At 41.2% G+C, this 24,100-nt stretch overlaps 1 protein-coding gene across 7 annotated transcripts in view; it reads right to left on the bottom strand.

The window, feature by feature from the left end:
• The window catches only part of NCOR1 (nuclear receptor corepressor 1), a 1,077,134-nt gene that overhangs the window by 457,550 nt on the left and 595,484 nt on the right, over positions 1-24,100 (bottom strand). For all 7 annotated transcript variants that reach the window (XM_053706113.1, XM_053706112.1, XM_053706115.1 and 4 more), the window contains 2 exons: positions 1,658-1,859; positions 595-765 (listed from right to left, as the gene is read on the bottom strand). In XM_053706113.1, the coding sequence (XP_053562088.1) occupies positions 595-765; positions 1,658-1,859 (373 nt within the window). The remainder of the gene's footprint in view (positions 1-594; positions 766-1,657; positions 1,860-24,100) is intronic.

Genomic DNA, 24,100 nt, shown 5'->3' with positions numbered 1-24,100 from the left:
CATAAAATTAATTCTGAGTTTACTATCAATTTAACATTCATGATTCATATAGAGCATGCAATTTTAAACAACTTTCCAATTTACTTCAGTTATCAAATTTAATTTGTTCTCTCAGGCTCCATAATTTATATCTATAAGTGGGTGTGCTTGATCCCTGGTCTATTGGATAGTGCTTATTTCGCATATCCACTTTTCTTTGTTAAATCCTGTGTATATGAAGGGTACAACTAGTTAGGCTGATAGAATGCTAAAGACGTGTACTCTACTAATCTCACATGGCAGTAACACTGCTATAAACATTGCTGCCAACACTGCTGTCAGATGGCTTAAGACACATGCATGCTCCTGAGCTCAGAATGGATACCAAGAGACCTAAGCAAAGTGAATAGAAGTGCATTAGAAAGTTGCTTAAAATGTCATGCTCTACCCAATCATTTTAAGTTTAATTTGACTTTACTGTCCCTTTAACTCTCTTGGTAGAAACTATAAAGTATTTTATCTGCATTTTTTAAGATCCCGAATAAAAAACCCACACACACTGAGTTTTAATTTCGAAGCTTAATCAATGTCTATAAGGGTGATAAAAGTTAATACCTGGCGGTACACAATAGCGGGCTGGATTCATCTCTGCTTGTGGGGAAGCTTTACTGACATCTCTTGGAGACAACCTATATGGTGAAACAGAACTTGCAGTATTTTGCATTTGTGCCTCATGGTCCAGTGCACGCTTGACTTCAGCAGCATAAGGCATATATACAGATTTTCCTATTAATAGAAATACATTTTAGAATGTTTTGTGATTTGATCAAATATGTATAATCATTCATAGGGATCATTTAACACAAGAAAAGAAAGTTCTACATTAAACATACATCAATAACCACAAAGCCTAGGTAATGGCCAACATACCAAGGAATGAGGCTGCAAAGCAGTTTTCAATTCTACATATTTGTAAACCCTGAGCCCTTGCAAGCACTACAATTTGGAATCAATGTAAGTCCTAACTCTTAAAATCAAGTTGGGTTATTTATTTAGAAAACAAATAAATAATTAAAGAGGATATTAAACCTACTTTCAGTTATTTAACGTTTCTGGTTCCATGTCAAAACAGCATTCTTCCACCCTCAATGTACATTGGCTGAAATAGTCACTTCTCAAACCACATAAAACCTAAAAGTTATTTACATAAACCATTATCCTGCTTTTTTGCTTAGCAGAAATAGAGTGCTTGTGGGATAACCCATTAAGTGGGAAACTGGATAAATTCCAAGTAAATATTGCTCTACATAGGGAGATGCCATCTTTTCTTCAATCAACAGAAATTTTTTGGCCAACAAGGCTGAAGACTGACATTTAAATAGCTTGAACTACCAACACTTAGTACCATCCCTCATATGAAAACAGAAAAGTTCAACCTAAGGAACCAGTATCCTCTAAATGTTAGTACAGACCACAAGTAAAAATCCACTCTTTCAAAGGAGAGTCATTATGACAAACTAAGTAACAGGTGATTGCTACAAAAAACAATTAAGATGTCTACTAGGTGACTTTTTAGGTGTTATTGGCTTTAAGAGACAGTATGAACGAAATATAAGGAAGATCGAACAAGTGACCCCTTTTATCCCCCCTGAATAAACGGTTTGCAATACATGAATACCTTCCCAATCCACGATTGGACTTTTAGACATATTCGCTGGGCTGGATGACCTCCTGCTATCAATATTTAGTTGTTCCTGTCTCTGCCTTTGCTCTTCTAGCAGTGTATTCTCGTGCAGAGACTGAAGATGTCGCTGGTAGAAAGAAAAGTTACTAGCTGATACAGCTGTACCTGGAGGTATGTTGCATGGGCTACAAGACACCTGTTCACAAAATAGGGAAGAAACAAAATGTTTCCATTAATAAAATTTACACAGCTTTATACAAAATCCATGCATAATAAAAATTAAAAAAAAAAAAAAAAAATTTTTTTAGTATTCTATATATATATATATATATATATATATATATATATATATATATATATATATATATATATATATATATATATATATATATATAAAATACATATGAACATTTTACATTTTTTTTCTATTAAATAAAAAGTTTTCAAAATCAAAGGATTAAATGTCAGCTTAATTTGAGAAAACCCTTTTTTTTTGAAGAGGGGGTTATGTTTTACTGGTAATTGTGATTATTCCATGAACCACCATATTTTGGTCCATCAGGAGGATGCAAAACCTTAGAATATTGCTGAGCACAACTGCAATTCATCCTGCAGCATTCTTCTGTTAGACATATAGTCAAGCAAAATAGGTATGCTAGAAAATCATAAAGTATTTTTTAGCAGGCCATATCACCAGGAGGATATAAATAAAATGGAATCTGTCAAAGGGGAGCTATTAAAATTGTAAAGGGACTACAAAATACATGTACAAAGAAAGATATGTTTATCTTGGAGGAGAAAAGGTAAATAGGTGATTTGATAGAAACTTTCAAGTATTTGAAAGGGCTTAATAAAGTTTGCAATATAACCATTTTTTCGTAAAAAGAAAAATACCAGAACAGGGGGCCATTTTCTCAAGATGAAGGGTAGCAGGCTTAAGAGTAATTTGAGCTAGCACTTCTTTACAGAAAGGGCGGTTGATCTATGAAATAAACTTGCATTAGAGGTTATAAAGACAAATATAGTGGGGACTTCAAGAAAGCCAGGGAAAAGAATAAGGCTATCCTATGAAGGAATTAATCTTACACTTTATAGAAAACGTTGGCAGACTTGTTGGGCCAAATGTTATCTATTGTCAAAATCTACTTCCTAAGAAATACACGCTCCTGTCCACTGCAGCTCGCCTCTGGCAGGCAGAATTCCACTGCAGAAATTCAGCATTGCACACAAGCACTATTTTGCAATCCCGCCTCTGCCCGCGCACAGCAAATCACGAGCGGGCTGGAGTGGTCAATCTCCCAGGTCGAATGAGACCGGGGAGATTGAAATTAGCCACCTAAGTGGTGGCAAAAGGTTAGGGAAGCAGCGGTCTGATGATCGCTGCTTGTTAAATACGGTCTGCAGGTTCTCCTGTGAGAACCTGCAGTCGTAAGGGGTTGAAGGCTGCAAAAGCCTTTGATAAATCGACTCCAAACTCTGAAGAGCCCTGAAAATAGCACTGAGTGTTAGAATAACCCCCTGTGCTTGTAAAGACCCCCAAACAGCTCCTGAACCTGAAAGACTTGAGAAAAAGAAGCCCCTGAAAAAATGAACTGATGAACCAGCCATCAGTTAGAGACTAAATAGCTTTAACTACCAACACTAATCCACTGATCCAGAAAAATCTTTTGAGACAGCAGAGTATGATCCCTGCACCACTGACAAAGCACTGTGAAATCGAGCAAATGGAATTGCATCTGACGTTACAATCATGAGACCCAGTACTTTCATACAAAGAGCAACTGGAATAAAAGATACTGAAGGCTTAGAAAGGCTGACACCAATTTTCTCTGATCTGTTAGAGAAAGACTCATCAACAAACATCGAAAAGTAGCCTTCGTCTTAGGTACCAAAGAACTCTTTGGAAAATTTATCTTCCAACTGTGCTGTTGAAGAAAAATGAAATGTAGCTTGAACCAGATGTAGCTTGAACCAAGATATTGTCCAGGTAAGGAAACACTGCAATACCCTGAGACCTGATCACAGACATTAAGGCACACAGAACCTTTGTGAAAATTGTTAAAGCTGTAGCCAGGCCAAATGGTTGAGGAACAACCTGAAAATGCTTCTCTAGAAAGGTAAACCTCAGAAACTGGTAATGTTTCCTGTGATTTGGACCATGAAGACAAGCATCCTTTACATCTATTGCGGATATAAACTGACCTTGCTAAACAAAAACAAAATTTATGCTTACCTGATAAATTTCTTACTCTTGTGGTGTATCCAGTCCACGGGTTCATCCATTACTTGTGGGATATTCTCCTTCCCAACAGGAAGCTGCAAGAGGACACCCACAGCAGAGCTGTCTATATAGCTCCTCCCCTAACTGCCACCCCCAGTCATTCGACCGAAGACAAACAAGAAAAAGGAGAAACTATAGGGTGCAGTGGTGACTGTAGTTTAAAAATAAAAAACACCTGCCTTAAAGTGACAGGGCGGGCCGTGGACTGGATACACCACAAGAGAAAGAAATTTATCAGGTAAGCATAAATTTTGTTTTCTCTTGTAAGGTGTATCCAGTCCACGGGTTCATCCATTACTTGTGGGATACCGATACCAAAGCTTTAGGACACGGATGAAGGGAGGGACAAGGCAGGAACTTAAACGGAAGGCACCACTGCCTGCAAGACCTTTCTCCCAAAAATAGCCTCTGAGGAAGCAAAAGTATCAAATATGTAGAATTTAGAAAAAGTATGAAGCGAAGACCAAGTCGCCGCCTTACAAATCTGTTCAACAAAGTCCTCATGTTTAAAAGCCCATGTGGAAGCTACCGCTCTAGTAGAATGAGCTGTAATACTTTGAGGAGGCTGCTGGCCAGCAGTCTCATAAGCTAAACGGATTATGCTTCTCAGCCAAAAAAAAAAGAGAAGTTGCCGAAGCCTTTTGGCCTCTCCTCTTTCCAGAGTAGACGACAAACAATGCAGATGTTTGACGAAAATCCTTAGTAGCTTGCAAATAAAACTTTAAAGCACGAACCACATCAAGATTGTGTAACAGACGTTCCTTCTTTAAAGAAGGATTAGGACACAGTGACGGAACAACAATTTCCTGATTGATATTCCTATTAGATACTACCTTAGGAAGAAACCCAGGTTTGGTACGCAAAACTACCTTATCTGCATGGAAGATCAGATAAGGGGAATCACACTGCAAGGCAGATAACTCTGAAACTCTTCGAGCCGAAGAGATAGCTACTAAAAACAGAACTTTCCAAGATAAAAGCTTGATATCTATGGAATGCAAGGGTTCAAACGGAACCCCTTGAAGAACTTAAGAACTAAATTTAAACTCCATGGCGGAGCAACAGGTTTAAATACAGGCCTGATTCTAACCAAAGCCTGACTAAACGCCTGAACGTCTGGAACATCAGCCAGGCGCTTGTGCAAAAGAATACAGAGCAGAAATCTGTCCCTTTACGGAACTAGCCGATAATCCCTTTTCCACTCCTTCTTGGAGAAAAGATGGTATCCTAGGAATCCTGACCTTACTCCACGAGTGACCCTTGGATTCACACCAATGAAGATATTTACACCATATCTTATGATAGATTTTCCTGGTGACAGGCTTTCGAGCCTGAATCAAGGTATCAATGACCGACTCAGAGAAACCACGTTTTGATAAAATCAAGCGTTCAATCTCCAAGCAGTCAGACGCAGAGAAATTAGATTTGGATGTTTGAATGGACCTAGGAGTAGAAGGTCCTGCCTCAGCGGCAGAGTCCATGGTGGAGAGGATGACATGTCCACCAGATCCTCATACCAAGTCCTGCGTGGCCACGCAGGCGCTATCAAAATCACTGAAGCTCTCTCCTGCTTGATCTTGGCAATCAGACGAGGGAGGAGAGGAAACGGTGGAAACACATAAGCCAGGTTGAAGGACCAGGGCAATGCTAGAGCATCTTTCAGCGCTGCCTGGGGATCCCTGGACCTGGACCCGTAACAAGGAAGCTTGGCGGTCTGACGAGACGCCATCAGATCCAGTTCTGGTTTGCCCCAAAGTTGAATCAGCTGGGCAAATACCTCCGGATGGAGCTCCCACTCCCCCGGATGAAAAGTCTGCCGACTTAGAAAATCCGCCTCCCAGTTCTCTACTCCTGGGATATGGAAAGCTGAGAGATGGCAAGAGTGAACCTCTGCCCATAGAATTATCTTGGAAACCTCCATCATTGCCAGGGGACTCCTTGTTCCCCCCTGATTGTTGATATAGGCTACAGTCGTGATATTGTCCGACTGAAATCTGATGAACTTGGCCGCAGCTAGTTGAGGCCAAACCTGAAGAGCATTGAATATCGCTCTTAGTTCCAGAATGTTTATCGGAAGGAGGGCTTCCTCCTGAGTCCACGAACCCTGAGCCTTCAGGGAGTTCCAGACTGTACCCCAGCCCAGAAGGCTGACATCTGTCGTCACTATAGTCCACTCTGGCCTGCGGAAACTCATTCCCCTGGACAGATGGACCCGAGATAACCACCAGAGAAGAGAATCCCTGGTCTCTTGATCCAGATTTAACAGAGGAGACAAATCTGTGTAGTCCCCATTCCACTGGTTGAGCATGCAAAGTTGCAGTGGTCTGAGATGTAGGCGGGCAAACGGAACTATGTCCATTGCCGCTACCATTAGGCCGATCATTTCCATACACTGAGCCACTGATGGCCGAGAAGTGGAATGAAGAGCACGGCAAGAAGTTAGAAGTTTTGATATCCTGACTTCTGTCAGAAAATTTTTCATTTCTACTGAATCTATCAGAGTTCCTAGGAAGGAAACACTTGTGAGAGGAGAGAGAGAACTCTTTTCTATGTTCACTTTCCACCCGTGAGACCTCAGAAAGGCCAGAACAATGTCCATATGGGACTTGGCGATTTGAAAAGTCGACGCCTGAATCAGAATGTCGTCTATGTAAGGGGCTACCGCTATGCCCCGCGGCCTTAGAGCCGCCAGAAGGGACCCTAGAACCTTCGTAAAGATTCTTGGTGCCGTGGCTAACCCGAAGGGAAGAGCCACAAACTGGTAATGCCTGTCTAGGAAGGCGAACCTGAGGAACTGATGATGATCTCTGTGAATCGGAATGTGGAGATAAGCATCCTTTAAGTCCACGGTAGTCATATATTAACCCTCCTGGATCATAGGGAGGATGGTTCGGATTGTCTCCATCTTGAAGGATAGGATCCTGAGAAATTTGTTTAGGATCTTGAGATCCAAGATAGGTCTGAAAGTTCCCTCTTTTTGGGAACTATAAACAGGTTTGAATAAAAACCCAGCCCCTGTTCCTCTCATGGAACTGGGTGGATCACTCCCATAACCAGTAGGTCTTGAACGCAACGTAAGAATGCCTCTCTTTTTATCTGGTTTACAGATAGTTGTGAGAGATGAAATCTCCCCTTTGGAGATGAACCTTTGAATTCCAGAAGATATCCCTGGGAAACAATCTCTAGCGCCCAGGGATCCTGGATGTCTCTTGCCCAAGCCTGGGTGAAGAGAGAAAGTCTGCCCCCTACTAGATCCGGTCCCGGATCGGGGGCTACTCCTTCATGCTGTCTTAGAGGCAGCCGCAGGTTTCTTGGCCTGCTTCCCCTTGTTCCAAGCCTGGTTAGGTCTCCAGACTGGCTTGGACTGGGCAAAATTTCCCTCTTGTTTCGCATTAGAGGAAACTGAGGCTGCGCCACTCTTGAAGTTTCGAAAGGAACGAAAATTATTCTGTTTGGTCCTCTTATTGGACCTATCCTGAAGAAGGGCGTGACCTTTTCCTCCAGTAATATCACAAATGATCTCCTTCAGACCGGGCCCGAATAGGGTCTGTCCCTTGAAGGGGATGTTAAGAAGCTTAGACTTTGAAGTAACATCTGCTGACCAGGACTTAAGCCATAGCGCCCTACGCGCCAAAATGGCAAAAGCTGAATTCTTAGCCGTTAGTTTGGTTAACTGAAAAACAGCGTCAGAAATAAAGGAATTAGCTAACTTAAGAGCTTTAATCCTGTCTAGAATGCCGTCTAGCGGAGTCTCCACCTGCAGAGCCTCCTCAAGAGACTCAAACCAAAAAGCCGCTGCAGCAGTAACTGGGGCTATGCATGCAAGAGGCTGGAGAATAAAACCTTGATGAATAAAATTTTTCTTAAGGAGACCCTCCAATTTTTTATCCATAGGATCTAGGAAAGCACAACTGTCCTCGACGGGGATAGTTGTACGCTTAGCTAGGGTAGAGACTGCTCCCTCCACCTTAGGGACCGTCTGCCACGAGTCCCGTATGGCGGCATCTATGGGGAACATCTTTTTGAAAGCAGGAGGGGGAGAGAACGGCACACCTGGTCTATCCCATTCCTTAGTAATAATTTCCGAAAACCTCTTAGGGACTGGAAAAACATCAGTGTAAACAGGCACTGCAAAGTATTTGTCCATTTTACACAATTTCTCTGGAACCACAATGGGGTCACAATCATCCAGAGTCGCTAAAACCTCCCTAAGCAATAAGCGGAGGTGTTCAAGCTTAAATTTAAACGCCGTCATTTCAGAATCAGACTGAAGCAACGCCTTCCCCGAGTCTGAAATGTCACCCACAGATAGAAGCTCACCTGCCTCGGCTTCTGAGTATTGTGAGGGTATATCGGACACAGGCATTAAAGCGTCAGAAAGCTCTGTATCAGTTCTAGCCCCAGAGCTGTCTCGCTTTCCTTGTAACCCTGGCAGTTTGGAAAATACCTCTGTGAGGGTAGCATTCATAACTGCCGCCATCTCCTGTAAGGTAAAAGAATTAGACGCGCTAGATGTACTTGGCGTCACTGGAGCGGGAGTTATAAGTTCTGACACATGGGGAGAGCTAGATGGCATAATCTCCCTTTTTTCAGTCAGAGAATCCCCTGGAGATAAATCTTTAAGCGCCATAATATGGTCTTTATAGTTTATAGAAATTTCAGTACATTTGGTACACATTCTAAGAGGGGGTTCCACCATGGCTTCTAAACATATTGAACAAGGAGTTTCTTCTATGTCAGACATGTTTAACAGACTAGTAATGAGACAAGCAAGCTTGAAAAACAGTTTAATAAAGGTGAAACAGCAATTAAACAAAAACGTTACTGTGCCTTTAAGAGAAAAAAAACTAACACTTAAACTGCAAAACAGTGTAAAAATATAGTAAAGTCTTTGAAATTTTTACAGTGTGTGTAAGGGACTAAAGCAACATTGCACCCACTTGCAAATGGATGATTAACCCCTTAGGCCATAAACCGGATTTAAAAACGTAAAAAAAAAACGTTACAAGACAGTTAAGCACCCTGCCACAGCTCTGCTGAGGCTCCTATCTGCCCTCAAGTACGATTTTGTGCAGAAATAAACCCCTTATAATGGTCCTCAGGTGCCAGAGGACTCCTCTAGGGAAGCTGGATGTCTCAGTCTGAATTAAAACTGTGCATTTAGAGCGCTAAAATAGGCCCCTCCCACCATGTACTGGATCACAGAGGGGCCTTAAGAAAATACTCCTAGGAGTATCTGATTAGCCATGTGAAAACTAGGCCCCAAATAAAGAGTTATCTCCCTCAGAGTAAAAACTACACTAAGTCACCACATATCTCTTGATACTTCCTATCTTGTCGAGAGCTGCAAGAGAATGACAGGGGGTGGCAGTTAGGGGAGGAGCTATATAGACAGCTCTGCTGTGGGTGTCCTCTTGCAGCTTCCTGTTGGGAAGGAGAATATCCCACAAGTAATGGATGAACCCGTGGACTGGATACACCTTACAAGAGAAAGGCAGAGTAGTACAAATAGTTTCCATTTTGAAAGTAGGAATTCTGAAAAACTAGTTTAGTGCTTTTAAATCCAGAACTAGTCTGATATTTATATCATTCTTTGGACAATGAAGATATTTGAATAACAGCCCATCCCCTGTTCCTGCAAAGGAACTGGAGCAATCCCTCCTATAGTTTCTAGATCTGAAATGGACTGAAGAGAGGCTTGGCCCATCAAGGGATTCCTTGGAACATTGGACATAAAAAACCTTCATCTGGGAGGCTTTGTTCTCAATCCTATACGAGAAACTTGAGAAACTATATTAAGAACTCAGGGATCCGTAACAGACTGAAACCAAGCCTCCTGAAAAAGGCATAACATGCCGTTATCAGAGCTTCTGGATCAGGGGCTGCACCTTCATGCAAAATTGGAAGCACTAGGCCTCCAGACTGGGCAAGAGGAGTTTTACTTCTGAAAGGACGAATCAACTTTCTGTTCCTTGTTCTGACGAAAGGACCGTAAACGATTGGAGGCATTATATTTCCCCTTGGACTTCATGTCCTGAGGAAGAAAAGCCCCTTTACCTTCAATAACAGTGGAAATTATATAATCCAAATCAAACATTTTATTTCCCTGAAAAGAAAGATAAGTCTGGATTTAGATGCCATATCAGCAAACCAGGACTTAAGCCATAAAGCTCTTCTAGAAAGAGTTGTCAAGGACATGTGCTTAACATTAAGCTTAATGGGATAAGAAACCCAAATTTTTGCTTTCCTGATTCACATAGAGCATGCAATTTTAAGCAATGTTCTAATTTACTCCTATTATCAATTTTTCTCCGTTCTCTTGGCATCTTTATTTGAAAAAGCAGTAATGTAAGCTTAAAAGCTGGCCCATTTTTTGTCCAGCACCTAGGTTGCTCTTGCAAATTGGTGGCTACAATTAGCCACCAATAAGCAAGTACTGTCCGTGTATTGAACCAAAAATGGGCTGGTTCCTAAACTTACATTTCTGCTTTTTCAAATAAAGATGCCAAGAGAACCAAGAAAATTTGATAATAGGGGTAAATTAGAAAGTCGCTTAAAATAGCATGCTCTATCTGAATCATAATTGTCAAATGTAAAGTAAAGATACACCATTGAGTGTGAAACAAATATGTTAATTAATGTGTAATCCCCAAAGAAGAAAATGAGAAGGGTGCTCAGTGTAAAGAGTTTAAGATAATTGTCAAATGTAAAGAAAAGATACACCATAAAGAGCACTCGCTTAAATACAATCTAGAGTAAAGGAAATAATAACATACAATGAAATATAATAAAATATAACTTTTATTGAATAAATAAATAAAAGAGGGGGGGAAGATACCCCTCAATACTGAGATAAAAATAAAAAATATATACAGTGTATAACGTTAAATCTTATTAGATTACTAGTATAAAAGAAGTGAGAAGTACCCCAAATGTACATATGTATGAAAGGATACTGGGTCAAAATAATACCTATATCGAAGACTAATAGGAATATATTTCCACAAGGTCAGGTGATATCGTACCACCAAGTTAAACAAAGCAGTCTTATAATGCGATATTACACTGATACTCAGTCACTGTGGAACATATTTCCCACAGCTGACTAATAGAAATAATATTCAGCACGTAGGTGAGGAGCACCCCAAATGTACATATGTATGAAAGGATACTGGGTCAAAACAATACCTATATCGAAGATTAATGTAAAAATATAGAAACATATTTCTACAAAGTCAGGTGATATCGTACCACCAAGTTGAACAAAGCAGTCTTATAATGCAATATTATGCTGATACTCACTGTGGAACAAGCCGAGGCGAAATGCGCATCAAGGTGACATTTCTTTGTGCATAACGTTATTTATAGTATATGTGTGAAAAATATTCCACATTTATTTAATATATATGATCATATAAGTTTCATGGTATTTGGGTTCTGGTATATATGATATTGGTAACAAAATCCAAGAAAGATCAGCACTAGAACCAAGTGTACTGACATGTCTGTGAGCCACTGTCAAGCTCACCAACCAAATAGATAAAAACAGCAATTAAGTGTCAGCATAAAAATCACTTTATTATCGAAACATGGGGATCAGTACAGAACGCAACGTTTTCGGGGTGGTCCCCTTAGTCATGTGATATCATTGTGAGACTCAAAGCCTTAATTTATAACACTCTCAATTATTCTATTAAGTCACTTATTCAATTTACAGAATTTGCACAGGCTAAGAGTATATACATGTCTGTACTGAGTTGTTTGTTAATGAACTTAACAGGTCAACCAATAACATTAAGTTCAAGCTGACATGGTCTGAGACCAAGATAGATTTCATTGATGTATCAGTGATTAAGCAAGGAAATGGTTTCAGTATGGCCATTTTTTGTAAAGAAACTGACCGTAATAGCCTATTGAAATATGATAGTGCTCATCAACAATCTCTCATAAAATCTCTTCCCCGTATTCAATTACTAAGGGTAAGAAAAATTGTTTCCGATGATAAAATTGGCCCTTTAAGGTTAAAAGAGATGGCGGATAAGTTCATAACCCGAGGTTACCCTAAGAATTTGGTTGATCAGGTTATTATGGAGGTTTCATCTATCCCTAGGGAGGAATTAATCACCAAAAATGTTGGTAGGGTTAAAGATAACAGAATTTATGCTTACCTGATAAATTACTTTCTCTTGCGGTGTATCCAGTCCACGGCTTCATCCTTTACTTGTGGGATATTCTCATTCCCTACAGGAAGTGGCAAAGAGAGCACACAGCAGAGCTGTCCATATAGCTCCCCCTCTAGCTCCACCCCCCCAGTCATTCGACCAAAGGTTAGGAAGAAAAAGGAGAAACCATAGGGTGCAGTGGTGACTGTAGTTTAAACAAAAAAATGTATACCTGACTTAAATGCCAGGGCGGGCCGTGGACTGGATACACCGCAAGAGAAAGTAATTTATCAGGTAAGCATAAATTCTGTTTTCTCTTGCAAAGTGTATCCAAGTCCACGGATTCATCCTTTACTTGTGGGATACCAATACCAAAGCTTTAGGACACGGATGAAGGGAGGGAACAAGACAGGTACCTTAAACAGAAGGCACCACTGCTAGCAAAACCTTTCTCCCAAAAATAGCCTCCGAAGAAGCAAAAGTATCGAATTTGTAAAATTTGGCAAAAGTATGCAGTGAAGACCAAGTTGCTGCCTTACAAATCTGTTCAACAGAAGCCTCATTTTTAAAAGCCCATGTGGAAGCCACTGCTCTGGTAGAATGAGAAGTAATTGTTTCAGGAGGCTGCTGGCCAGCAGTTTCATAGGCCAAACGGATGATGCTTTTCAGTCAAAAGGAAAGAGGTAGCAGTCGCTTTCTGACCTCTCCTCTTACCAGAATAGATAACAAAAAGGAAGATGTTTGTCTGAAAGAAGAGATAGCTACTAAAAACAAAAAACTTTCCAAGATAACAACTTAATATCTATGGAATGTAAAGGTTCAAACGGAACCCCTTGAAGAACTGAAAGAACTAGATTTAGACTCCATGGCGGAGCCACAGGTTTATAGACAGGCTTGATTCTGACTAAAGCCTGAGCAAACGCTTGAACGCCTGGTACCTCTGCCAGACGCTTGTGTAAAAGGATAGACAGAGCTGATATCCTTTTAAGGAACTAGCTGACAAACCTTTCTCCAATCCTTCTTGGAGAAAGGACAATATCCTGGGAATCCTAATCTTACTCCATGAGTAACCCTTGGATTCACACCAACAAAGATATTTCCGCCATATCTTATGGTAGATTTTCCTGGTGACAGGCTTTCTAGCCTGAATCAGAGTATCTATAACTGACTCAGAGAAACCACGCTTTGATAGAATTAAGCGTTCAATCTCCAAGCAGTCAAACGTAGAGAAACTAGATTTGGATGCTTGAACGGACCCTGTATTAGAAGATCCTGCCTCATTGGCAGTGTCCATGGTGGGTCAGATGACATGTCCACTAGGTCTGCATACCAAGTCCTGCGTGGCCACGCAGGCGCTATCAGAATCACCGAAGCCTTCTCCTGCTTGATTCTGGCGACCAGACGCGGGAGGAGAGGAAACGATGGAAAAACATAAGCCGGATTGAAGGACCAAGGCGCTGCTAGAGCATCTATCAATACCGCCTTGGGGTCCCGGGACCTGGACCCGTAGAGAGGAAGTTTGGTATTCTGACCGGACGCCATCAGATCCAATTCTGGAGTGCCCCATAGCTGAGTCAGCTGGGCAAATACCTCCGGGTGGAGTTCCCACTCCCCCGGGTGAAAGTTCTGACGACTTAGAAAATCCGCCTCACAGTTGTCTACTCCTGGGATTTGAATTGCTGAGAGATGGCAGGAGTGATCCTCCGCCCACCTGATTATTTTGGTTACTTCCGTCATCGCTAGGGAACTCTTTGTTCCCCCCTGATGATTGACGTAAGCTACAGTCGTGATGTTGTCCGACTGAAATTTGATGAATTTGGCCGCAGCTAGTTGAGGCCATGCCTGAAGAGCGTTGAATATCGCCCTCAGTTCCAGAATGTTTATCGGGAGAAGCGTTTCTTCCCGAGACCATAAGCCCTAAGCTTTCAGGGAGTCCCAGACCGCACCCCAGCCTAACAGACTGGCGTCGGTCGTTACAATGACCCACTCTGGCCTGCGGAAACATATTCCCTGAGACAGGTGGTCCTGAGACAACCACCAGAAAAGAGAATCTCTGGTCTCCTGGTCCAACTGAATTTGAGGAGACAAATCTGCATAATCCCCATTCCACTGTTTGAGCATGCATAGTTGCAGTGGTCTGCGGTGTATCTGAGCAAAAACATAATTTATGTAAGAACTTAACTGATAAATTCATTTCTTTCATATTAGCAAGAGTCCATGAGCTAGTGACGTATGGGATATACATTCCTACCAGGAGGGGCAAAGTTTCCCAAACCTCAAAATGCCTATAAATACACCCCTCACCACACCCACAATTCAGTTTAACGAATAGCCAAGAAGTGGGGTGATAAGAAAAAAAGTGCGAAAGCATATAAAATAAGGAATTGGAATAATTGTGCTTTATACAAAATCATAACCACCACAAAAAAAGGGCGGGCCTCATGGACTCTTGCTAATATGAAAGAAATGAATTTATCAGGTAAGTTCTTACATAATTTATGTTTTCTTTCATGTAATTAGCAAGAGTCCATGAGCTAGTGACGTATGGGATAATGACTACCCAAGAAGTGGATCTTTCCACACAAGAGTCACTAGAGAGGGAGGGATAAAATAAAGACAGCCAATTCCTGCTGAAAAATCCACACCCAAAATAAAGTTTAACGAAAAACATAAGCAGAAGATTCAAACTGAAACCGCTGCCTGAAGTACTTTTCTACCAAAGACTGCTTCAGAAGAAGAAAATACATCAAAATGGTAGAATTTAGTAAAAGTATGCAAAGAGGACCAAGTAGCTGCTTTGCAGATCTGGTCAACCGAAGCTTCATTCCTAAACGCCCAGGAAGTAGAAACTGACCTAGTAGAATGAGCTGTAATTCTCTGAGGCGGAGTCTTACCCGACTCAACATAAGCAAGATGAATTAAAGATTTCAACCAAGATGCCAAAGAAATGGCAGAAGCTTTCTGGCCTTTTCTAGAACCGGAAAAGATAACAAATAGACTAGAAGTCTTACGAAAAGATTTCGTAGCTTCAACATAATATTTCAAAGCTCTAACAACATCTAAAGAATGCAACGATTTCTCCTTAGAATTCTTAGGATTAGGACATAATGAAGGAACCACAATTTCTCTACTAATGTTGTTGGAATTCACAACTTTAGGTAAAAATTCAAAAGAAGTTCGCAACACCGCCTTATCCTGATGAAAAATCAGAAAAGGAGACTCACAAGAAAGAGCAGATAATTCAGAAACTCTTCTGGCAGAAGAGATGGCCAAAAGGAACAAAACTTTCCAAGAAAGTAATTTAATGTCCAATGAAAGCATAGGTTCAAACGGAGGAGCTTGAAGAGCTCCCAGAACCAAATTCAAACTCCAAGGAGGAGAAATTGACTTAATGACAGGTTTTATACGAACCAAAGCTTGTACAAAACAATGAATATCAGGAAGAATAGCAATCTTTCTGTGAAAAAGAACAGAAAGAGCAGAGATTTGTCCTTTCAAAGAACTTGCGGACAAACCCTTATCTAAACCATCCTGAAGGAACTGCAAAATTCTCGGTATTCTAAAAGAATGCCAGGAAAAATGATGAGAAAGACACCAAGAAATATAAGTCTTCCAGACTCTATAATATATCTCTCGAGATACAGATTTACGAGCCTGTAACATAGTATTAATCACAGAGTCAGAGAAACCTCTTTGACCAAGAATCAAGCGTTCAATCTCCATACCTTTAAATTTAAGGATTTCAGATCCTGATGGAAAAAAGGACCTTGTGACAGAAGGTCTGGTCTTAACGGAAGAGTCCACGGTTGGCAAGAGGCCATCCGGACAAGATCCGCATACCAAAACCTGTGAGGCCATGCCGGAGCTACCAGGAGAACAAACGAGCATTCCTTCAGAATCTTGGAGATTACTCTTGGAAGAAGAACTAGAGGCGGAAAGATATAGGCAGGATGATACTTCCAGGGAAGTGATAATGCATCCACTGCCTCCGCCTGAGGATCCCGGGATCTGGACAGATACCTGGGAAGTTTCTTGTTTAGATGGGACGCCATCAGATCTATTTCTGGAAGTTCCCACATTTGAACAATCTGAAGAAATACCTCTGGGTGAAGAGACCATTCGCCCGGATGCAACGTTTGGCGACTGAGATAATCCGCTTCCCAATTGTCTACACCTGGAATATGAACCGCAGAGATTAGACAGGAGCTGGATTCCGCCCAAACCAAAATTCGAGATACTTCTTTCATAGCCAGAGGACTGTGAGTCCCTCCTTGATGATTGATATATGCCACAGTTGTGACATTGTCTGTCTGAAAACAAATGAACGATTCTCTCTTCAGAAGAGGCCAAAACTGAAGAGCTCTGAAAATTGCCCGGAGTTCCAAAATATTGATCGGTAATCTCACCTCCTGAGATTCCCAAACTCCTTGTGCCGTCAGAGATCCCCACACAGCTCCCCAACCTGTGAGACTTGCATCTGTTGAAATTACAGTCCAGGTCGGAAGCACAAAAGAAGCCCCCTGAATTAAACGATGGTGATCTGTCCACCATGTTAGAGAGTGTCGAACAATCGGTTTTAAAGATATTAATTGAGATATCTTCGTGTAATCCTTGCACCATTGCTTCAGCATACAGAGCTGAAGAGGTCGCATGTGAAAACGAGCAAAGGGGATTGCGTCCGATGCAGCAGTCATAAGACCTAGAATTTCCATGCATAAGGCTACCGAAGGGAATGATTGTGACTGAAGGTTTCGACAAGCTATAATCAATTTTAAACGTCTCTTGTCTGTTAAAGACAGAGTCATGGACACTGAATCCATCTGGAAACCCAGAAAGGTTACCTTTGTCTGAGGAATCAAAGAACTTTTTGGTAAATTGATCCTCCAACCATGATCTTGAAGAAACAACACAAGTCGATTCGTATGAGATTCTGCTAAATGTAAAGACTGAGCAAGTACCAAGATATCGTCCAAATAAGGAAATACCACAATACCCTGTTCTCTGATTACAGACTGCAGGGCACCGAGAACCTTTGTAAAAATTCTTGGAGCTGTAGCTAGGCCAAACGGCAGAGCCACAAACTGGTAATGCTTGTCTAGGAAAGAGAATCTCAGAAACTGATAGTGATCTGGATGAATCGGAATATGCAGATATGCATCCTGTAAATCTATTGTGGACATATAATTCCCTTGCTGAACAAAAGGTAAGATAGTCCTTACAGTTACCATCTTGAATGTTGGTATCCTTACATAACGATTCAATATTTTTAGATCCAGAACTGGTCTGAAGGAATTCTCCTTCTTTGGTACAATGAAGAGATTTGAATAAAACCCCATCCCCTGTTCCGAAACTGGAACTGGCATAATTACTCCAGTCAACTCTAGATCTGAAACACATTTCAGAAATGCTTGAGCTTTTACTGGATTTACTGGGACACGGGAAAGAAAAAATCTCTTTGCAGGAGGTCTCAACTTGAAACAAATTCTGTACCCTTCTGAAACAATGCTCTGAATCCAAAGATTGTGAACAGAATTGACCCAAATTTCTTTGAAAAAACGTAACCTGCCCCCTACCAGCTGAGCTGGAATGAGGGCCGCACCTTCATGTGGACTTAGAAGCAGGCTTTGCCTTTCTAGCTGGCTTGGATTTATTCCAGACTGGAGATGGTCTCCAAACTGAAACTGCTCCTGAGGATGAAGGATCAGGCTTTTGTTCTTTGTTGAAACGAAAGGAACGAAAACGATTATTAGCCCTGTTTTTACCTTTAGATTTTTTATCCTGTGGTAAAAAAGTTCCTTTCCCACCAGTAACAGTTGAAATAATGGAATCCAACTGAGAACCAAATAATTTGTTACCCTGGAAAGAAAAGGAAAGTAAAGTTGATTTAGAAGCCATATCAGCATTCCAAGTTTTAAGCCATAAAGCTCTTCTAGCTAAAATAGCTAGAGACATAAACCTGACATCAACTCTGATAATATCAAAAATGGCATCACAGATAAAATTATTAGCATGTTGAAGAAGAATAATAATATCATGAGAATCACGATGTGTTACTTGTTGCGCTAAAGTTTCCAACCAAAAAGTTGAAGCTGCAGCAACATCAGCCAAAGATATAGCAGGTCTAAGAAGATTACCTGAACACAGATAAGCTTTTCTTAGAAAGGACTCCATTTTCCTATCTAGAGGATCCTTAAACGAAGTACCATCTGACGTAGGAATAGTAGTACGTTTAGCAAGGGTAGAAATAGCCCCATCAACTTTAGGGATCTTGTCCCAAAATTCTAATCTGTCAGACGGCACAGGATATAATTGCTTAAAACGTTTAGAAGGAGTAAATGAATTACCCAAATTATCCCATTCTTTGGAAATTACTGCAGAAATAGCATCAGGGACAGGAAAAACTTCTGGAATAACTACAGGAGTTTTAAAAACCTTATTTAAACGTTTAGATTTAGTATCAAGAGGACCAGAATCCTCTATTTCTAAAGCAATTAGGACTTCTTTAAGTAAAGAACGAATAAATTCCATTTTAAATAAATATGAAGATGTATCAGCATCAATCTCTGAGACAGAATCCTCTGAACCAGAGGAATCATCAGAATCAGAATGATGATGTTCAGTTAAAAATTCATCTGTAGGGAGAGAAGTTTTAAAAGATTTTTTATGTTTACTAGAAGGAGAAATAACAGACATAGCCTTCTTTATGGATTCAGAAACAAAATCTCTTATATTATCAGGAACATTCTGCACCTTAGATGTTGAAGGAACTGCAACAGGCAATGGTACTTTACTAAAGGAAATATTATCTGCTTTAACAAGTTTGTCATGACAATCAATACAAACAACAGCTGGAGAAATAGCTACCAAAAGTTTACAGCAGATACACTTAGCTTTGGTAGATTCAGCACTTGACAGCGATTTTCCTGTAGTATCTTCTGACTCAGATGCAACGTGAGACATCTTGCAATATGTAAGAGAAAAAACAACATATATATAAAGCAAAATTGATCAAATTCCTTAAATGACAGTTTCAGGAATGGGAAAAAATGCCAAAGAACAAGCTTCTAGCAACCAGAAGCAATAAAAAATGAGACTGAAATAATGTGGAGACAAGAGTGACGCCCATATTTTTTCGCGCCAAATAAGACGCCCACATTATTTGGCGCCTAAATGCTTTTTGGCGCCAAAAATGACGCCACATCCGGAACGCCGACATTTTTGGCGCAAAATAACGTCAAAAAGTGACGCAACTTCCGGCGACACGTATGACGCCGGAAACGGAAATAGAATTTTTGCGCCAAAAAAGTCCGCGCCAAGAATGACGCAATAAAATGAAGCATTTTCAGCCCCTGCGAGCCTAACAGCCCACAGGGAAAAAGTCAAATTTTAAGGTAAGAAAAAATGTTAAATTAAAATGCATTATCCCAAATATGAAACTGACTGTCTGAAAAATAAGGAAAGTTGAACATTCTGAGTCAAGGCAAATAAATGTTTGAATACATATATTTAGAACTTTATAAACAAAGTGCCCAACCATAGCTAGGAGTGTCACAAAAAATAAGACTTACTTACCCCAGGACACTCATCTACATATAGTAGATAGCCAAACCAGAACTGAAACGAGAATCAGTAGAGGTAATGGTATATATAAGAGTATATCGTCGATCTGAAAAGGGAGGTAAGAGATGAATCTCTACGACCGATAACAGAGAACCTATGAAATAGACCCCTTAGAAGGAGATCACTGCATTCAAATAGGCAATACTCCTCACATCCCTCTGACATTCACTGCACGCTGAGAGGAAAACCGGGCCCCAACTTGCTGCGGAGCGCATATCAACGTAGAATCTAGCACAAACTTACTTCACCACCTCCATCGGAGGCAAAGTTTGTAAAACTGAATTGTGGGTGTGGTGAGGGGTGTATTTATAGGCATTTTGAGGTTTGGGAAACTTTGCCCCTCCTGGTAGGAATGTATATCCCATACGTCACTAGCTCATGGACTCTTGCTAATTACATGAAAGAAAGGGACTATTGTCCATTGCCGCTACCATTAATCCGATTGCCTCCATGCACTGAGCTACAGATGGCCAAGGAATGGAATGAAGAACTCGGCAAGTAGTTAAAAGTTTCAACTTTCTGACCTCCGTCAGAAATATTTTCATTTCTACTGAATCTATTAGTGTTCCTAGGAATGGAACCCTTGTGAGTGGGGACAGAGAACTCTTTTTGACGTTCACCTTCCACCCGTGAGACCTCAGAAAGGCCAATACAATCTCCGTGTGAGCCTTGGCTCTGTGAAAAGACGGTGCCTGAATTAAGAAGATGTCGTCCAAATAAGGCGCCACTGCTATGCCCCGCGGTCTTAGAACCGCCAGAAGGGACCCTAGCACCTTTGTGAAAATTCTGGGAGCAGTGGCTAAATCGAATGGAAGAGCCACAAACTGGTAATGCTTGTCTAGGAAAGCGAATCTGAGGAACTGATGATGATCTTTGTGGATAGGGATATGCAGGTACGCATCCTTTAGATCCACGGTAGTCATATATTGACCTTCCTGGATCATAGGTAAGATTGTCCGAATGGTCTCCATCTTGAATGATGAGACTCTGAGGAATCTGTTTAGAATTTTTAGATCCAGGATTGGTCTGAAAGTTCCTTCTTTTTTGGGAACCACAAACAGGTTTGAGTAAAAACCCAGACCTTGTTCTGCAATTGGAACTGGGTATATCACTCCCATCGTATGTAGATCTTCTACACAGCGTAAGAACGCCTCTTTCTTTGTCTGGTCTGTAGACAGACGAGAAATGTGGAACCTTCCCCTTGGAGGGGAGTCCTTGAATTCTAGAAGATATCCCTGGGAAACGATCTCTAATGCCCAGGGATTGTGAACATCTCATGCCCAGGCCTGAGCGAAGAGAGAGAGTCTGCCCCCTACAAGATCTGGTCCCGGATCGGGGGCTACCCCTTCATGCTGTCTTGGTAGCAGCTGCAGGCTTTTTGGCCTGTTTACCCTTGTTCCAGCCCTGGTAAGGCTTCCAGGTTGCCTTGGGCTGTGAAGCGTTACCCTCATGCTTTGCAGCTGTAGAGGCTGAAGCCGGACCGCTCCTGAAGTTACGAAAGGAACAAAAATTAGCTTTGTTTCTAGCCTTAAAGGGCTTGTCCTGAGGGAGAGCATGGCCCTTTCCCCCGGTGATTTCTGAAATAATCTCTTTCAATTCTGGCCCGAAAAGGGTCTTTCCCTTGAAAGGGATATTTAATCATTTGGATTTTGACGACACATCGGCCGACCATGTCTTGAGCCAAAGTGCTCTGCGCACCATAATGGCGAAACCTGAATTTTTTGCCGCTAACTTAGCTAATTGCAAGGCGGCGTCTGTGATAAAAGAATCAGCCAGCTTTAGAGCCTTAATTCTATCCATAATTTTGTCATATGAGGTCTCCGTCTGGAGCGACTCCTCCAGCGCCTCAAACCAGAAAGCTGCTGCAGTAGTTACAGGAATAATGCAGGCAATAGGTTGGAGAAGGAAACCTTGTTGAACAAAAATCTTCTTAAGTAAACCTAATTTTTTATCCATAGGATCTTTAAAAACACAACTGTCTTCAATTGGTATGGTTGTGCGCTTAGCAAGTTAAGAAACAGCCCCCTCTACCTTAGGGACCGTCTGCCACGAGTCCCGCCTGGGATCAGTTATGGGGAACATTTTCTTAAAAATAGGGGGGGGGGGGGGGAACAAAAGGGACACCTGGTCTATCCCACTCCCTAGTAACAATATCCGCAACCCTTTTAAGGATTGGAAACGCATTAGTGTATACAGGGACCTCTAGGTACTTGTCCATTTTACACAATTTCTCTGGGACCACCATAGGGTCACAATCATCCAGAGTGGCTAATACCTCCCTGAGCAATACGCGGAGGTGTTCTAATCTAAATTTAAAAGCCAATGTATCTGAATCTGCCTGATGAGAAACCTTTCCTGAATCGGAAATTTCTCCCTCAGACATCAAATCCTTCACCCCCACTTCGGAGTGTTGTGAGGGTACATCAGATAAAGCTACCAAAGCTTCAGACTGCTCATAATCTGTTCTTAAAACAGAGCAATCGCGCTTTGCAGGAACAACTGGCAGTTTGGATAGAAAGGCCGCAAGGGAATTATCCATGACTGTTGCTAGTTGTTGCAATGTAATAGGGGCAGACGCACTAGAGGTACTAGGCATCGCTTGAGCGGGCGTAACTGGTTGTGACACATGGGGAGAGGTAGGCGTGACTATCCTCATTACCTTCAGTCTGAGAATCATCTAGGGCCACACTTTTAAGTGCAACAATATGATCTTTAAAGTGTATAGACATATTAGTGCAATTGGGACACATTCTGAGAGGGGGTTCCACCATGGCTTCTAAACACATTGAACAAGGATTTTCCTTAGTGTCAGACATGTTTAACAGACTAGTAGCATACACAAGCAGGCTTGGAAAACACTTTAATCAAATAAAAAACACAATTTGAAAAAACGTTACTGTGCCTTTAAGAAATAAAAAGAGCACACAATTTTACAAAACAGTGAAAAAATGCACCAATCCTTTTGAAATTTTCACAGTATGTACCTAAGGCTTTAATATGATTGCACAGCAAGTTTCAGAACGATTAACCCCTTAATGCCCAAACCGGAGCAGCCTAAAGCCAACAACCGGTTAATTAACTACAGCACCTTGCCACAGCTTACTGCTGTGGCCCTACCTGCCCTTAGGGATCAGTTTTGGGGAAATAAAGCTTCTTCTAGGCCCTCAATCAGCAGCTGGACCCTCCATGTGAAGCAGCATGAAACAGCCTTTCAATTCTAACTGCACATCTGAGGCGCGAAATTAGGCCCCTCCCACTCCACTCCGGAGTTGTGAGGCCTACAAAAATCACTTCTAAGTGACTAAATTTATGCCATGTGGATAATAACCCCAGTAAAACACTCCAAAGTGGTTAAAAAGGTGTCTCCAACGAGTATTTCTTAAATAAATAATCGATTGCCCTGCATTAGTGTCAACCAGCCTAATTAGCCCTGTTATGTAAGCATTCAATTCTATACTAAGTCTCAGAACATAGCTTACCCTCCCCACATGGGGATCTTGTCAGTCTTCTAGCATTATCTCAGTCTTGTCTAGAAATAAATGGCTGAACATACCTCATTGCAGTCAAGCCTGCAAACTGTTCCCCCCAACTGAAATTTTCTGGTACTCCTCAGTCCTGTGTGGGAACAGCAGTGTATTTTAGTTACAACATGCTAAAATCATTTTCCTCTAAGCAGAATTCTTCATCACTTTTCTGCTAGAGAGTAAATAGTACAAACCGGTACCATTTAAAAATAAACTCTTGATTGAAGATATAAAACTACAAATCTAACACCACATTCACTTTACCCTCCCATAGAGAGACCCTAGTGCTTAGAGCCGGCAAAGAGAATGACTGGGGGGTGGAGCTAGAGGGGGAGATATATGAACAGCTCTGCTGTGTGCTCTCTTTGCCACTTCCTGTAGGGAATGAGAATATCCCACAAATAAAGTATGAAGCCGTGGACTGGATACACCTTGCAAGAGAAAAGAGACTTACTTTTATCTCTGAGTACTGCCAGGAGAGTAATCAAATCACTAAGATAATACGCAAACATTGGTACTTGTTGGGTGAGTGTATGGCAGATATAGAGGAATTTCTTTTACCACCTATGCCAGCCTTTAAGAGAAATAAGAATTTGAGGGATACATTGATAAGAGCAGATATTAGTTCAAGAAAACTTTAAAACAATCATATACTACAGAAACAAATCGAGGTTGTTACCCCTGCCTTGGTTGTATTAACTGAAGTTCAGTAATCGAAGGGCCCTATTTTACACATCCATTGACTGGGCATAAATTCAAACATAATGCACATTACACATGTCTCACATTGTTTATTTTATCAAATGCCCTTGTGGGCGTGGTTACGTCGGGGATACCACCAGACGTATTA

Source organism: Bombina bombina, chromosome 3 (assembly GCF_027579735.1).
Source record: "Bombina bombina isolate aBomBom1 chromosome 3, aBomBom1.pri, whole genome shotgun sequence".
In the NCBI taxonomy this organism is placed as follows: Eukaryota; Metazoa; Chordata; class Amphibia; order Anura; family Bombinatoridae; genus Bombina; species Bombina bombina.
The sequence above is the reverse complement of the archived record's forward strand: the minus strand, read 5'-3'. Positions and strand labels throughout refer to the sequence as shown.